Here is a 16,042-nt window from a genome sequence, read left to right as displayed (position 1 = left end):
TGCCCAGCTGTTTACTTCTCTTTCATTTACCTCACATCTTAGAAGAAAGTGCTAAGTGACTTATCTTTCTAGAGAATAGGGGTAGTACCATCCTGAAATTTATTTTCCTTCCATGTCTAATACTTTATGAGAATATAAATGTAACTTTGTGTGATGTGTCATATATGTAATTGTATATAATATATAACGTGTGAGTGTGTGGTGGTGTGAGTGAGTGTGTGGTGGAGTGAGTGTGTGTGTGTGTATGTGTGTGTGTGTTATAAGATAGGACCTTGCTGTATAGCCTGGGCTGCCCTCAAACTTTTGACCTTCCCGCATAAGCATACCTCACTCTGCCCATCTTAAATATGGCCTTGAAAGATATCATAAGGGGGTGGGAAACCACAGGAAGACGATATCCAGAAGCAATCCATGACTAGATTATGATGGTGATTATCTGTCTGTGGTACTTAGGATGTTACCAGGGCCCATGTGCATGGTAGGCAAGTTCTCCGCCACTGAGGTCCCTCAGCTCTGATTATAATATTTGAGAGATCACTTTGGTTGCTGTCTAAGCAATGAAGGAAGACCCCTGGGGAAGGGAGATGAAGGTTCTGTACAGAACATTGTACTTATGTCATGATGTCATCATGATGGTAATGCAGTTCTGGATTTCTGTGATCTGTCAGTATCAGCAAAGAGAAAAGAAGATGGAAATTCTGAGTTTCTCTCTCTTTTTTTTTAAAGGATATATATATATATATATATATATATATATATACATATATATATATATATATATATAATAGGTGTTTCGCTGAATATATGTCTGTGTGCTGAATGTGTACATTGCCCATGTAAGCCAGAAGAGGGCATCAGAGCCCCTGAAACTGGAGTTACAGACTTGTGAGCTGTCATGTGGGTGCTGGGAATGGAACCCATGTTCCCTGGTCGAGCAGTCAGTGCTCTTAATTGCTGAGACATCTCTCCAGCCCTGTTTTGTTTTGTTTAGACAGACTCTTGTATGTAGGCCTACCTGCCCTGAAACTCACTATATAGACTAGGCTGATCTCAAACTCACAGAGATTGGCTTGCCCCTGCTGGGATTAGAAGTATGTGCTATCATACCCAGTGAGGAGAAGAATTCTCAATTTTGGAGAGTGCCTGCTGGCCAACAGGGCACTGTGGCGGAATAAAACTGCCCTATCAGAGGATGAAGGATAGGTCTTCATGCCATGGAGGACCACTGTGGACAGCTGGTAGGGAAGGTTCTGAGGGTGCAGGGAGACCTTAAAGAGCTCAGCTAGGGAGATGTCCCACAGACATTGATTAATACACCACAGAAAGTGGCATCCTGGGCAGAAGGAAGCAAGACTGACAGTCTGGTCACTCCACGGTAGGACCGAGACTGTGAGAAGAGGTGACTCTGGGGGTTTGGAATAGAGAGTAGGGGCCTAGGGGCTCCGTGATTTATATCTGTCTATCCTTTTCTCTATTCTCCTTCCTTCCCTTGCTCCCTTAGCCCTTTGTTTTAACAGTAGTGGAACATAGGACTTTGTTCAAGCTAGGCGAGCTCCTACCACTGAGCTACCCCAACTGACACTGCCACATTTCAGAGTTAGCTAAGCAGCCAACAAGAAGCACCCACAAGAAGCGCACTCATCCTAGCCGTGCTTGGACTCTGAGACACTCAGAATAGTCAGTGCCTGTGTGTCTGTGAGTTTGTGTGTGTGAGTGTGTATGTGTTTGTCTCTGAGTATGTGTGTGCGAGTGAGTGTGAGTGTGTGTGTCTATGAGTTTATGTGTTTGTGTGTCTGAAAGTGCGTGTGTCTGTGAGTGTGTGTTCATGGGTGCAAGTATGTGTGTTTGTGTCTGTGAGTATGAGTTAGTATGAGTGTGTGTATATCTGTATGTGTCTGTGAGTGTGAGTGTGTGTTTTTGTGTCATGTGTGTGTCACTCTATGTGTGTTTGTGTGTAAATATGTGAGTGTGAGTGGGTGTGTATTTGTGTGTGTCAGTCTGTATGTGAGTCTGAGTGTGTATGTGTGTTTGTGTATATGAATATGAGTATGTGTATGAGTGTGAGTTTGTGCGTCAAGTACAGAAGTTTCTTTTGGGGTGGTGATGCTTGTCGGCATCCACAGGAGGAATAAAGCCTGCTGACCACATCGCGTCTGTCAGCCCAGGGCATGCAGAAATCAGGAACAGGGGCATGGCAGCCTGTCTGCAACCACCTGAGCCCCCAGCCACAGGGCGGGAGCTGACTCCACCAGCTAAAAGTGTTCTCAGACGACACCACCTCAGCAGTCTCTTGTTTTAGTTCGAAGTGAAACATAAAAACCACAGTGTGACACAGCTTGGAACCCACACAGGCCCACACACTGACCATGGCTAATGTCAGTCTCTGCTGCGGCAGGGGGAACAGCGGAGAAAGAACCCACCACAAAACTTCCTGGGCAGTGTGGCTGCACAGCAAGGCTTCCTCATCTCCAGAAGCCAACGTCTCATTAACACAGCCCTCTTCAAAATGACCGTGAAACCTTAGGACTAATTTAATCAAGGCCTTAAGATAGTTTCAAGAGATTTGCAGTCTTTGTTTCTGTTTGGTATCAAATATCTTCAACCACAACGCAGGCTGTGGCTGGGAACAAAACAGTCTTCCTTGTGTTTGGCTTGGAGTCCTAGATGTACCTAGGAGGTTGTGTACAAAGTGATCTGGTCCCGTGTGCTGAAGGAGGCAACAGAGACAGAGCTTGGGATGGGGCTGATGGTCTTGCTTAGCACCAGCCCCCCTCAGACTGTTACATGACAGAGCTAGCTCAGGCCTATGTTTTCATAATGTTCTTGTTAAATATGATGAGAATATCCCAAGCCCGTGGTCCTTGGAGGAGACTCACTAAAGAGAGTATAAGTCACCATTGAAGATGGCATTGCATGACATTGTATCAAAAAGCTCAGCAAACTGCTTGGGGAGACCAAACTCATGATGAAACTATGGCAATGCCTGAGTAGATAAAGCACTTGCCTACATGAGGACCAGAATTTAGATTCTCAGCAGACATCTAGAAGCCAAGTAGTTCTAGTGGCTGGCCTATGTTTCCAGCCATCAAAATGTGAAGCCAGGGAATAGTCAGGGATGAGTTAGCTAACCAGACAAGCCAAATCCATGAGGTCCAGGTTCAGCAAGAAACTCTGTCTCAGTAAATAAAAGGGGAGATCTATTGAGGAGTATACTTGACACCCAGTCTCCAGCCTTCAGATAAACAAGCACACATGACACATACCCACACATATGTGTACACCCCCCCCCCACACACAAATATACAATGATGGTTACTATTTTCTTTTCTTTCTTTCTTTTTTTCTTTTTTTGGTTTTTCGAGACAGGGTTTCTCTGTATAGCCCAGGCTGTCCTGGAACTCACTCTGTAGACCAGGCTGGCCTCGAACTCAGAAATCCTCCTGCCTCTGCCTCTGCCACTTTAATCCAAGTGCTGGGATTAAAGGCGTGCGCCACCACTGCCTGGCTTACTATTTTCAACTTATCAGAATCTATAATCATTTAATGAAAATGAAGAAGCAGCATGGCAAAATTTATGAGACACAATGAAAGCAGTGGTAAGAGGAAAACTCAGAGCTCTGAGTGCCTCCAAAAAGAAACTGGAGAGAGCTTACATTAGCAGCTTGACAGCACACCTGAAAGCTCTATATATAACAAAAAGAAGCAAATATACCCAAGAGAAGTAGAAGACTGCTGGGCAGTGGTGGTGTACGCCTTTAATCCTAGCACTTAGGAGGTATAGGCAGGCTGCTCTCTGAGTTCGAGGCCAGCCTGGTCTACAGAGTGGGTTCCAGGACAGCCAGGGCTATACAGACAAACCCTGTAGAAGGAAAGAGAAGTAGAAGGCAGGAAATAATCAAACTCAGGGCTGAAATCAACCAAATAGAAACAAAAAGAACTATACAAGGAATCAACAAAACCAGGAGCTGGTTCTTTGAGAAAAAACCAATAAGATAGATAAACCCTTAGCCAGACTAACCAGAGAGCACAGAGACAGTATCCAAATAAATAAAATCAGAAATGCAAAGGAAGACATAACAAAAAATGTATCTTAAAATAACTATTCTGTTTGTTGAATATTAACAGTTTGAAAATATTAAACTCATGTTCTACAAAAGAAAGAGAATCTATAATCATCAGGGAGATAGGCCTATTAGCATGGCTGCGAAAGATTATCTTGATTATATTAATGCTATGGGATGATTCATCTTAATTGTGGGCGGGACCATTCCCTAGGCAGGGGATCCTTGGCTGTATGAGAAAGGGAGCTGAGGGGCAGAAAGAATTCCTTACTCTCCGTTCCTTACTGTGGATGTGATGTGACCAGCCGTGTCACAGTCCTGTGGCCCTGACTTGCCTGCCATGACGGAAAGCACCTTGAACTTGGAGCTGAAATAACCCTTCCCCCACTCCAGTTGCTTTTGTCAAGATACCACAGTTCTCCGAAGAACATACACTATGTGATTTATGATATAAGGTACAGAAATGTCAAGCCAGCTGCCATGATCACCCATGTGGATAATTATTAGACAGGGCCTGTCCTGATCAACCCCAAGTCCTGGGTCTCTTTCCCATGATGGTTAGCATGGAAGACTGAGAGAGGGCTGTGTTGGTCAGATGTGCTCTGTGATGGGAGGTGGGAGAACCCACAGCTGGCAGAGCACAGGTCTTCCAGGGAACATTTTTTTTTTTTTTTTGGTTTTTCAAGATAGGTTTTCTATGTGTAGACCGACCCAGCTGTCCTGGATTAAAGGCATGCGCCACCACCGCCCAGCCCAGGGAACATTTCTTCTTTTTTCTTTCTTTCTTTCTTTTCTTTTTTTTTTTTTTTTTTTTTTTTTTTTTTTTTTTTTTTTTTGGTTTTTCGAGACAGGGTTTCTCTATATAGCCCTGGCTGTCCTGGAACTCACTCTGTAGACCAGGCTGGCCTCGAACTCAGAAATCCGCCTGCCTCTGCCTCCCAAGTGCTGGGATTAAAGGCGTGTGCCACCACTGCCTGGCGTCCAGGGAACATTTCTGAACACACAATTTCCAGACCTGCTTTGTACCAACACCACCGTACCCTCCAGGCATAGGGATAAGCAGCTACATTGTCAGAATACTTCCCAAGCAATCCCCAGGGCCAGTTTGCTCTCAAAGGCACTGGTACAGAGTCCTAAGTTTCCCAATAAGTGTAATTGGTACATGTGAAATGCTATAGAGAAAAAGTATTACTAGGTTCAAAGTGAGTAAGGATGAAGGCTCCCAGAACCTAATGTACTACAAAGTCAACCTATTTATTGGCTCCATCTGCTTCCTAGTGATGCCTATGATGTTGTTGTTTGGAAACACACCCTGGTACCTTGCCTTGACTGTGCCCACTGGTGGAGACTGAGACCTTTTGGATGAGTGAGCCACAGGGGGGCTTACAGAAGCTGGGCAAACACTTCCACCTGCAATAGGAATGTCTGCTGGCCTGAGACTTCTGCAAGAGGCACTTTCTGCACAGGCTCTCTCGATGAACAGCAGGCCCTACTTCCACCAGCCAACACTGTGCTTCTCAGGTCATTTCATAGCCAGGTAGCTGCCCTATGCAGAAAGCCCAGTGACACAGGGATGCACACTTACAGTTCATCCAGGCAGTCCTCGGGCTGCTTCAGCCTGTGGCCGTGGAGAAGGTAATCGTACATCTCATGGTTCTGGACTCCGGGATAGGGAGTCATGCCCCGTGTTGCTATTTCCCACATGGTCACGCCAAAAGCCCACTGAGAACAAAGCCACAAGAAGTTAGGACAAAAGTCTTTCCACAAAGGCTGAATGGACTTTTTCATGGGGAAAGGTCATTTCCTTAAAGCCCTGATGATGAAGTACACAAAGCTGGTAATTATGTCTGAGGCCCACTGTTCTCCTAACACAGCAATACATGGGGTCGAAGCCCCATAGTTAACCGTTCTTACCAAAGCTGTTCTGGGAAATGTGGCTAAAGGCCAGACGGGAGCCTCATCCCATATCAACACTGCTTACTTAGTGCACTGCTCTGCTATTACTGCTATTACTGTGGAGATTTTTCTCTCCCCAAGCTTGGATCAAGGGTATAATTACACAGCATCTGTTATATAGCATATGGGTTCCAAAAGCTACTGAATGAACTCGTTCACTTTAAGGTGAATATCTTAGTTATGGGTAATAAGTCACTCATTTCTAGCAAAGAAACCTGGGAATCTCTGAAGATCATAAGCAAAGCAAATGTAAGCACTTTACCACAACCTACTAGTTGCTCTGAATTAAAGATTCTATGTAAAGTGAATAAATAAATTAATTAATGGGAAAAAGTGAAAGCCATGTATAATGATATGCATTTGTGATCCCAGCTACTGGGGAGGCTGAAGCAGGAGGATTGGGAGCTCAAGGGCTTTCTAGGTGACACAGATAGACCTGGCCTCAAAAATAAAAGGTATGGAGGACTGGAGAAATGGCTCAGTGGTTAAGACACTGACTGATCTTGTAGAAGACCCAGGTTCACTTCCTCATCCTTACATGGTCACTCACAGCCATCTCTAATGCCAAATCCAGGGGATCTGACACTCTTCAGGTCTCCACTGGCACATCATGGTGAATAGACACATATGTGGGCCAAACAATCATGTACATAAAAATAAGTAAAAAGTAGAAGGGGGCTGGAGCAATGGCTCAGTGGGTAAGAGCACTGACTGCTCTTCTAGAGGTCCTGAGTTCAAATCCCAGCAACCACATAGTGGCTCACAACCACTTGTATTGCGATCTGATGCCCTCTTCTGGAGAGGCTGAAGACAGCTACAGTGAAGAGGAACTAAGTTTGGTTCCCAGCATCCACTTTGGCTCACAATCACCTGTGATTGGCTCAGGCTCCAGAGGGTCTGATGCCTCTGGCCTCTGAGAGCACCTGCATCTATGTGCACATATCCACATATAGATCTCACACCTAGACACATAATTAAAATAAAATGAAATCTTAAAAGCAAAGAAGAGGTTGTAAAAGTAGCTAATGTTCTCGTAGCAGGTCCTGGGGTCAAACCCAGAACAACAAAAAGTAGAAGAAAGTGAGTGAATAAATGAACTAAAAGCGTGGTCTGAGCATGCTCCCAACCCTCAGTTTAATCAGAGAGTAATTCTCCACATGACCAAGCTCAGTCATTTCTCTCAGTGTCCCTGTCTGTCAAATCAAGGCTGTGTACATACCACGTCACTTTTGCTTGTGTAGACTCGGTCCGCCAGGCTCTCTATGGCAATCCACTTCACAGGCATTTTGGCAATGCGGCCTTGGCGGTAATAATCACCACTGTAAATCTTCTTTGAGAGGCCAAAGTCTGCCACGCAGACAGTCATGTCATCCCGTAACCTGTGAAGGGTAAATTCTGGTCCTCAGCAACCTTAGGAGCAGGGCACTTAATCCCAGGCCTGTACCAGATGCAGTTCAAAATGGATGAAGCATGACTAAGAAGACATGAGGAGATTTTGGATGTGAATCAGTTGATAAAATGCTTGGCTGGTATGCACAAAGCCCTTGGTTTGGTTCCCCAGAAAAGCACAAATGGGAAATAGCGGTGCATCCTTCTAACTCCAGCACTTGAGAGGTGGAGGCGATATAGTAGAAGTTCAAGGTCATCCTCAGCTGCTTGTCAAGTTCAAGACCAGCATGGGATACATGATGTCTTTATAGGAGGAGGGTGTGGGGAGGGAAAGCGCAAGGAGGAAAAAGGAAGGAAGGAAAAGGAGAAAGGAAAAAAGGAGGAGGAGGATAAGAAGAAAGAAGGAAGAAAAAGGAAGAAGGAAGAGGAGGAAGAGGAAGAAGAATGAGGAGGAGGAAGAGAAGGAGAAGAAGAAATGGACTCGATAAGCCATAAGCTTGGGGGCTAGGAAGCTGCCTTGAGGTCAAAGATGCAGCAAATCATAGGGAGAAGATAGTAAGTATTGTATTTCTATCTCTCTGGCCTGTGTGGGGCTGGCCCAGCAAAGGCATTCAGGCACAGTGGCTGGAGGCAAGCGGGTAGGGTGGGGCAGAGATATGGCAGAGCAGGAGTGGAAGGAACAGCAATCAGCTTCCTGTCCTTTCATGGTTTGCATCAAGCCATCACCATCCTGTCTGGAAGCAGCACTGGACGTGTGGGCCAAGCAAGGCAGTGTGGAGGAGAGGTGAAGTCCGAAGGAAGTGGGAAGCACACGTTGAAAGGTGGTGCTGAGGGATTGCTGGTGCTGAGGGATTGCTGGTGCTGAGGGATTGCTGGCTAATGTGGGCAGCTGTGGAGGAAGGAACTGGAAAATTAAAGGGAAATTAATTGTAATCAAAGCTCACACCAGTAAAACAGGTCCTGGACAAGAAGGGAAAGGAAGAGAAAGAAGGCAGAGAGGTCAGAAGAAAGGAGAAGGGAGAAGAGGCAGGTGTCGGAGATATCCTTGTCTGTCTGACATTAACCCTTATCTTTCTTTCTTTCATTCTTTTCTTTTTAAGACAGGGTGGCCCAGGTTGGCTAGGAACTTGCTGTGCAGCTGAGGACAATTCTGAACTGTGATCCTTCTGCCTCTGTCTCTTGAGTGTTGGGAGTACAGGTATGCACACCGAAAAGACCCACACACACTTAGTTCAGGACAAACCAGACAGGCAGTCCTCCTACCTGGTAGAAAAAACTTGAAGGCAATGTTTAAAAAAAAAAAATCATGAATCTGTATCTACAGTCGAAAAACAGTGACAAACCCTGAATCCCTTGAAGTTTTAAAGACTAAATTAAAGGAGAAGGGGCTGGGTTTGAGAAGAGTGCGTAGCCAGTCCTACGGTCAAATCACTGACTAAGACAAACACACGGGGCCACTCCCTCTTCTCACCGCAGGCAAGCTAAAATCAAGGAACAGTTAAGGTGTTGACAGATCTACATCAGGTGGTTCAGTCAAAGCAGGTAAAGAAATGGAGAAAATTCAAATCCAAAGTTTCTCATGTAAACTCTTATAATTCGTCATCTACTGTGGCAGAAAAAGGTTCTAGATATTTAAGGTACCAAGTGTTAGCACGAGGGTGGAGGAGATATGACGAAAGTTCCTGGAAAGAAACTGCACCTTCTATTGACCCTTCTAGGAGGCTGATTATCTGGTTAGAAGTTCAGCGATCAAGGAGGAGTGGCTGGAACGTGTTAGGGCAGAGTCCAACTACAATCTATGTTGAGTTATCTTTAGCTCACTTAATTGCCAGTGTCTGCCCACCTCTGTGTCTGTCCAGTGATCATCAGAGGAAACCGCTCTGGATGTATTAATTTAGTAGACCAACCAAGGCCGAGAACATTATCATCTGGCATCCGAGGCCAATAGCAGAGGTTTCCCACCTACCTGACATTCCCACCAATGTATTTGAAAATATGTTGATTTATGATTTTCTTTGTTATGTTACTATATAAACCTGAAAACAGTTACCACTTTGGAATATGACATTTGAGGCCATTGAATCTGTATTCTCAGGCCACAGTCACTTGTACTTGACTCTAGAACACACTATTTCTTACCCTCCTTGAGGAGAGAGCTATGTGTTAAGAAAGACATAGGCAAATAGTCTTTAAGATTTTCATTATTGTTGTTCAAGTTATACTGTGGTTAGCTGACTTACATATTATTATGGGTCCAAAGCTAGCTGATGGCAAAAGACCGCAAAAAGACCGAGATCACGCCTAGTGTCCCTAGCCTAGTACCAAGGAACAAACAGACTAATCATAAGAGAGAGCATTGGGTGTTAGCCAGACTCTTGGAGGCAGAGACAGAAAACCCCCAAGGAAGAATCAGAGTGATAGAAACTCCATACAAAGCAAGGCACTCTGCCCCCCTCCCAAGCCAGATGCCCTCCATAACCTAATAGCAGGTTCCTCCCCACCCTATGGAATCTAATGACCCTGCCTCCCCAGGATGGCCCAGGTTCTTACATGCAGTTTCGAGCTGCTAAATCCCTATGGAGAAAATTCCTGTTGCTCAGATACTCCATTCCCTGGGCAATGTCCATCATGAACTTCAGCAGTGTCTGCAGGGGGATGTACTAAGGGGAGGAAACAGGAAAAGACATTAATGATTTAGAAGGAAAAGCTGGCAAGCTACTCTCACCAAGGGGGAAACGGTGCTGTATTTATTTTTATTTTATGTGCATAAGCATTTTGCTTGCATGTATGCATGTACACTATATGTGTGCCTAGCATCAGAGGAGACCAGAAGAGAGTATCAGAACCCTGGGACGTAGAATTACAGATGGTTGTAAGCAACCATGTGGGAATCAAACCTGGGTCCTCTGCAAGAGCAGGCAGTGCTCTAACCGCTGAGCCGTCTCTGCAGCCCCGGAAATGGGGTTCTTATTTCTTAAGCCGTAGTGGTGACACAGAGAGACAGATCCTCCTTTCTATATCATTAGGATACTTTTTTAAGCAGACACTTTGTTTCCTCCTGCCTCAGCTTCCCCAGTGCTGGGATGACATACATGAGCCACTATACCTGGCTTAGAAATAATGTGAAGAAAAAAAAAAGCTTCCAAAAAAAAAGGAAAAAAGCAGAAATTCTAAAAACCTCCTGGAAAATACCACATTCTCTTTGCCTTTAAAACTATTTCAGGTGAAAATATTTTGTATCTTTCCATGTTTTATGAGGCCAAAGGTGAGCCTTCACATCCTAAGACTCCTGGGCCAGAGGACCATGCCAGGCAGAGAGGATGAGGGAGGGGTGCCCCATTGTTTGTTTTTAATTTTCTTTACATCTATCTATTTATTTTATATACGGGAGGGAGGGGTCACCTGTGCCATCATGCACATCTGGAGGTCAGAGGAGACCCTGTGACTGTCAGTTCTCTCTATCATGGGGTTCAGGGATTGAACTCTTGGTTTTAATGAGGGAAGAGGACATATTCTAGGAAAGGGGCAGATGTTGGGGGCGGGGGAACAACTTGATAGGAGATGTTTTTAATTCTGTATTCTTGCTTTTTTATTCTCTCTCTTTCCCTCCCTCCCTCCTTTTTTCTTTCCCTCCCTTTCTCCTTCTCTCCTTCCCCTTATCCTCCTCCTTCTATTTCTCCTTTTTGGTGTGTGTGACACTAAACAGGATTGATCTCTGGGCCTCATATTTTACTTTGAGCTATTTTGAAAGATAATTTTCTTCTCCTAGATGGCAGCAATTAGGCTAGCCTTCACCCTTATCTTTGAACTAAAATAAAACAAGCGTGCATTCTGAAATTCTAATTTTTTCCCCTCTGGGGCCTTTCTAGAATTTCAGCCATTAAATGTTTTCTCTGTGTTGTAAAAATCAGACAAAATTGCTATGAGAGTAAACACACCATCAGTGGGCTGGGGGCGCAGCTCAGTGGCAGAGGACTCATGCAGCATACACACAACCCTGCAGCCCTGGGTTTAATCCCCTGCATCATCAGCCCCACCACACACACACACACACACACACACAGAGAGAGAGAGAGAGAGAGAGAGAAAGAGAGAGAGAGAGAGAGAGAGAGAGAGAGAGGGTGGGTAGAGACAAAGTCTCGAAACAAAAACAACAATAAAAAAGCTCCTGAAAAAACAAAAGGAAAAAAGGCAGGGAGAAGGAGAGGGAGAGGGAAAGGAAGAGAGAGAGAGAGAGAGAGCACTTTCCAGGCATTTAGAATTGGTTATAAGGATGATGACTAACAGAGATCTTCAAGTAATAATTGAATGCCTACTGCAGTCATGACACTGAAGAAAGGATGACCACAAAGTTCCTGGCAATCATGAACCATGAGTGGTCTGTCTATGGCACCTACTCCCTCACTATCACCCCTCCACATGACATTGGATTTGTCACCGCTCATTCTCCAAGGACTGCAAGGTTTCTAAAAATGGTGCTCACAAGGGCGCTGCATTTGATTTTGGTTTTTCCTTATGGTACTGGGGATGGAACTCAGGGCCTTGTGTTAGTCAGCTATAAGCTTGAGCATTATACTTTTAATGACATATTTTCCAAGTATGACACATGCTAATTATATACGAAACCATGATGCTGTAATTATCCTCACCCTTAAGTTACAGAGTTACAGAAAAAGGTTAACCAGTCAAACACAGAAGCTTTGCTCTTCTCTGTGTATTTAGTTTTCTGGATGCTAATTTCCAGGAAATAGCAAATCCTATTGTCATTAGTAAGTAGAAGATACTACTAATTTGTGATATTTTTCCTGTAATAATTACATTATTCTTGGAACCTGTGACTAAAAGTTATTTAAAAGATAATTGCAGAGAACAATTTTTAAATGAGTCGGGATGACTGCAGGTGTCACGACAGAGTTTTCTGCCCTAGTGAGAACAATCTGAAGGTGAGACAAATGACACAGTCTCAGCTATGACAAAATAAAAAATATTCAGGAGCAAATTTCACAAGATGTGTACAACTTATGTTCTGAAAAAAAAGATAGTGTTGGCGAAAATTTTAAACATCCAAATATAAGAAGAATTTATCTTCCACATATGGCTTAGAAAACTTGATAGTATGATGTCAATCCTGCTCAGCTTTTGTATTCAATATAAACTCTGTTCCAGTGCCAGCCTGCTTCTTTGTAAAATGTAACAAGTTAATTTTAAAATTCCATATGGAAATCCAGGGAACTCAGAATATACTATCCTCAACAGGCTTGACAAAGAACATGGCTAAAAGACTCAGACTTCCTAAAAGGTACTCCCTCCTGGCTGTAGCTTCTCCCTATCATCCTCCTCTGCTGTAGCTCCTCCCTATCCATCCTCCCCTGCTGTAGCTCCTCCCTATCCATCCTCCCCTGCTGTAGCTCCTCCCTGTCCATCCTCCCCTGCTGTAGCTCCTCCCTGTCCATCCTCCCCTGCTGTAGCTCCTCCCTGTCCATCTTCCCCTGCTGTAGCTCCTCCCTGTCCATCCTCCCCTGCTGTAGCTCCTCCTTGTCCATCCTCCCCTGCTGTAGCTCCTCCCTGTCCATCCTCCCCTGCTGTAGCTCCTCCCTGTCCATCCTCCCCTGCTTTGCCCTTGCTCCAAGGTTCCCTACAATTGTCTTTGGAGAAAACCCAAGGTTCCTACAATGCATGTGCTCTCCAATCTTTTGCTCCTATCTCTCTGTCTCTCTGTCTCTCTCTTTGTCTCTCTCTCTCTTTGTCTCTGTCTCTGTCTCTGTCTCTCTCTCTCTCTCTCTCTCTCTCTCTCTCTCTCTCTCTCTCTGTCTCTCTCTCTCTTTCTCATTTCTTTCTGCCACTGGAACCATGGACTATTAAAGCTTCTCCAGTCAGAATTCCTTCCTTCCCCAACTGTATATATCATCCCAGCTGTGGTTCTCTGTGAGATGCTGTGGTTGGTGCTGATCACCTGCCTATCCTCCTTGCATACCTCCAGGGACACTGTCCATGCTGAGGACAGTGACACTTGGAGCCAGAATCCAGGCCCTATTCAGAAGCTCATTGACAAGCCCTGAGACTTAATCTTGGGTCGAAACAAATGGTCTTTATGCCCAGGGAACTGAGTGCATAGGAAGCAAAGAAGCTGCCTGAATAAAATCTCCATGCATGTCCCAGCTATTCCATGAACTCTGTGTCTTCCATCTTTATCTTGGGCTACAGAATATCAAAATGTAAAAAAAAAATCATTTCTTTTTCATCTCTGTAACACGGGGGAGTTATTCTCTGCCACCGAGGACAACCTGATACTGTTGAAAGTGGAAATAATGAATCAAGAAAGTACTGTATAATTGCTTGTCTTACTTGTTATTTTGTTTAAAAGGACAAAAGATTACAGCAGAGCCTTTGGTGGTTGAAGTAGAACTGTTGAAGCACAAAATGGGGTTGGGGTGGGGAAGCAGAGAAGCAGGGGAGGGTGTATAAAAAAAGTCAAATAAAGCCAGAAGAAGTACACTCTATGTTGTTAAAACTTACAGAAAAGTTTCAGTACTGGAGAGAGTGGGTGGGGATGGAGGATAAGTAGAGAGTTCAAAGACCACAGAGAGGACTCAGAAATAGACCCACAGCCTGAGTTTTTGGTAGAGGTATGAAAGAAATTTAGCACATTAAAGGTGGCCTTCTCATAAATGTTGACCAATCATATGAAAAACCAACCAATCAAAAGGTCCTCAGGGCCAGGATGTAGCTTAGTTGGTAGAGTACTTACAAAGCATGCAAAAAAGTCCTGGGCTTACTCCCCATCACCGCAGAACAGGGCATGGTAGCACACACCTATAATCCAGACCTTGGGAGCTAGACACAGAGACATGAAATCTCAGAAGCTAAAAGCTCATCCTTAGCTATACAGTAAGTTAGAAGCCAGCCTGGCCTACATGAGATCCTGACCAAGGGGAAAAAAAATGATGATGATGATAAATTGAAGAAGCCGTAAACTAAATTTCAGACCATCTATAAAAATTGACTCAAGATGTACTGAATACCTAAATATATCATGTAAGACTCAATATTTTTAGAAAGCAGCAGGAAAAAGGCAATTTAAACATGGGGTTAGTAAAGAACTCACAGACACGGCAGCCAAAGCACAAAACCTGAAAGGAAACTTAAACCACTTGTCTGTAGTTCCATTCCCTAGAGCTCCGCAGTTGACGGCAGCTAAGGGGACAGAGGCTGCTGTGTTAGAGGATGCTCAGGTATCGACTGATTGGTACAGTTTCTTCCCAAAACCTGCATTTTTTTGGCAGCGATGACTGGGGACATTGTTGGCCCACAGTAAATTCTGTCCAAATCTAGGGTGATTCCTGATAGCAGTTAGCCCTGTGTTTTCCCCTTGTGGGTGCCCTGCGGTAATGCTGCCACCTCAGACAGAGAAGTGAACTGATGGATAGGGATGATGGACCAGGCTAAGCATACCATGGACATAACAGCTCGTGCTCATAGGCGCCAGTTGCTCTGCCTACAGGGAACATGAAGAAGGGACACAGTGCTCACTTCAGAAGGAGGCCCACAGCAATGTCTCCAGTGAAGGATCCCCAAATCTACAATATTTGAAGTCCTCAGTAAAAACTGACCATAAAGAGAGCAGGCCTTTAAATTCATGCTCCTAGATCTCTGAGATAACCTACCATTGGCTCTCTGTGGCCATGACAGAATTGCCAGGGCTTTGTAATTCTCACTGTGCAAGCCAATGCAGGGAGTAACGGGATACAAGAGTGGCAACTGGGTCCTCTCACCTCACCATATCTACCTGCAACCCATCTTAATACTGATCGTAGAGGATGCATTCACCAATGAGTGTTTCGCACTTCAAAGGCTGAAACCCATGACTCCAACAAGGACTCTGAAAAATGTACGTTAGGAGATCTGGATATGACAACATAAGCTTGTCATTCCTGCATTCAGGAGGCTGGCCTGGGCTAATAATATAAACATCTCAAATGAGCAAAACATATCTCCTTAGGAGAATGCCTTTACCAGCCTGTGGTATATAAACGCTTCATAGACTGCAGTCAAGGAGACTTTGGCCCAAGATTGTGGGACCAGCTGGCTTCCTCCCACCATGAGCAGGGATAAACACTCAGTCATAGGCCTGGTGAAAGGATGGAGACCATAGTTTAACCCCCAAGGGCACAGTGAATTCTGAATCAAGGCCAATGTCCTTCTCTGCATTTTCAGGGACACCAGGATTGTCCCAGTTGTCATAAAAGCTTCAGAAACAGTTGAGAGGCAGCACAGCAGCCTGTTACCTTCGGTCCTGTTTCTATCCGGGAATATAGCAGGAAGGTATGGAGGTCTCCGTATTTCATGAAGGGTAAAATCACCATGGGTTTCGGGATGCCTTGAGAGCTCAGTTCTATACAAACTCCTGAAATTGAAAACAGGACCAGTTACAAAGAGCCCTTGTTAGGTATGAACACATAAACCCTGGAGGCCCACTAGCCAAATTTAAGCCATGTGCTAAAAGGCCAAGAGGCCAAGAGGTGAAAACCAAATGGTTGGGACTCTCACAGTGGATTCTAGGACATGCAACACCTGCAAGCTGTATGACTCTCTCTCTCTCTCTCTCTCTCTCTCTCTCTCTCTCTCTCTCTCTCTCT

The 16,042-nt window shown here is 44.6% G+C and overlaps 1 protein-coding gene across 1 annotated transcript in view; it reads right to left on the bottom strand.

Moving 5' to 3' along the window:
• The window catches only part of Mertk (MER proto-oncogene, tyrosine kinase), a 101,286-nt gene that overhangs the window by 2,410 nt on the left and 82,834 nt on the right, over positions 1-16,042 (bottom strand). Inside the window, exons 15-18 of the mRNA XM_031371851.1 lie at positions 15,692-15,810; positions 9,957-10,066; positions 7,237-7,396; positions 5,647-5,783 (exon numbers count right to left, since the gene is read on the bottom strand). Of these exons, the coding sequence (XP_031227711.1) occupies positions 5,647-5,783; positions 7,237-7,396; positions 9,957-10,066; positions 15,692-15,810 (526 nt within the window). The remainder of the gene's footprint in view (positions 1-5,646; positions 5,784-7,236; positions 7,397-9,956; positions 10,067-15,691; positions 15,811-16,042) is intronic.

Source organism: Mastomys coucha, unplaced genomic scaffold, assembly GCF_008632895.1.
Source record: "Mastomys coucha isolate ucsf_1 unplaced genomic scaffold, UCSF_Mcou_1 pScaffold15, whole genome shotgun sequence".
Classification (NCBI taxonomy): Eukaryota; Metazoa; Chordata; class Mammalia; order Rodentia; family Muridae; genus Mastomys; species Mastomys coucha.
The sequence above is the reverse complement of the archived record's forward strand: the minus strand, read 5'-3'. Positions and strand labels throughout refer to the sequence as shown.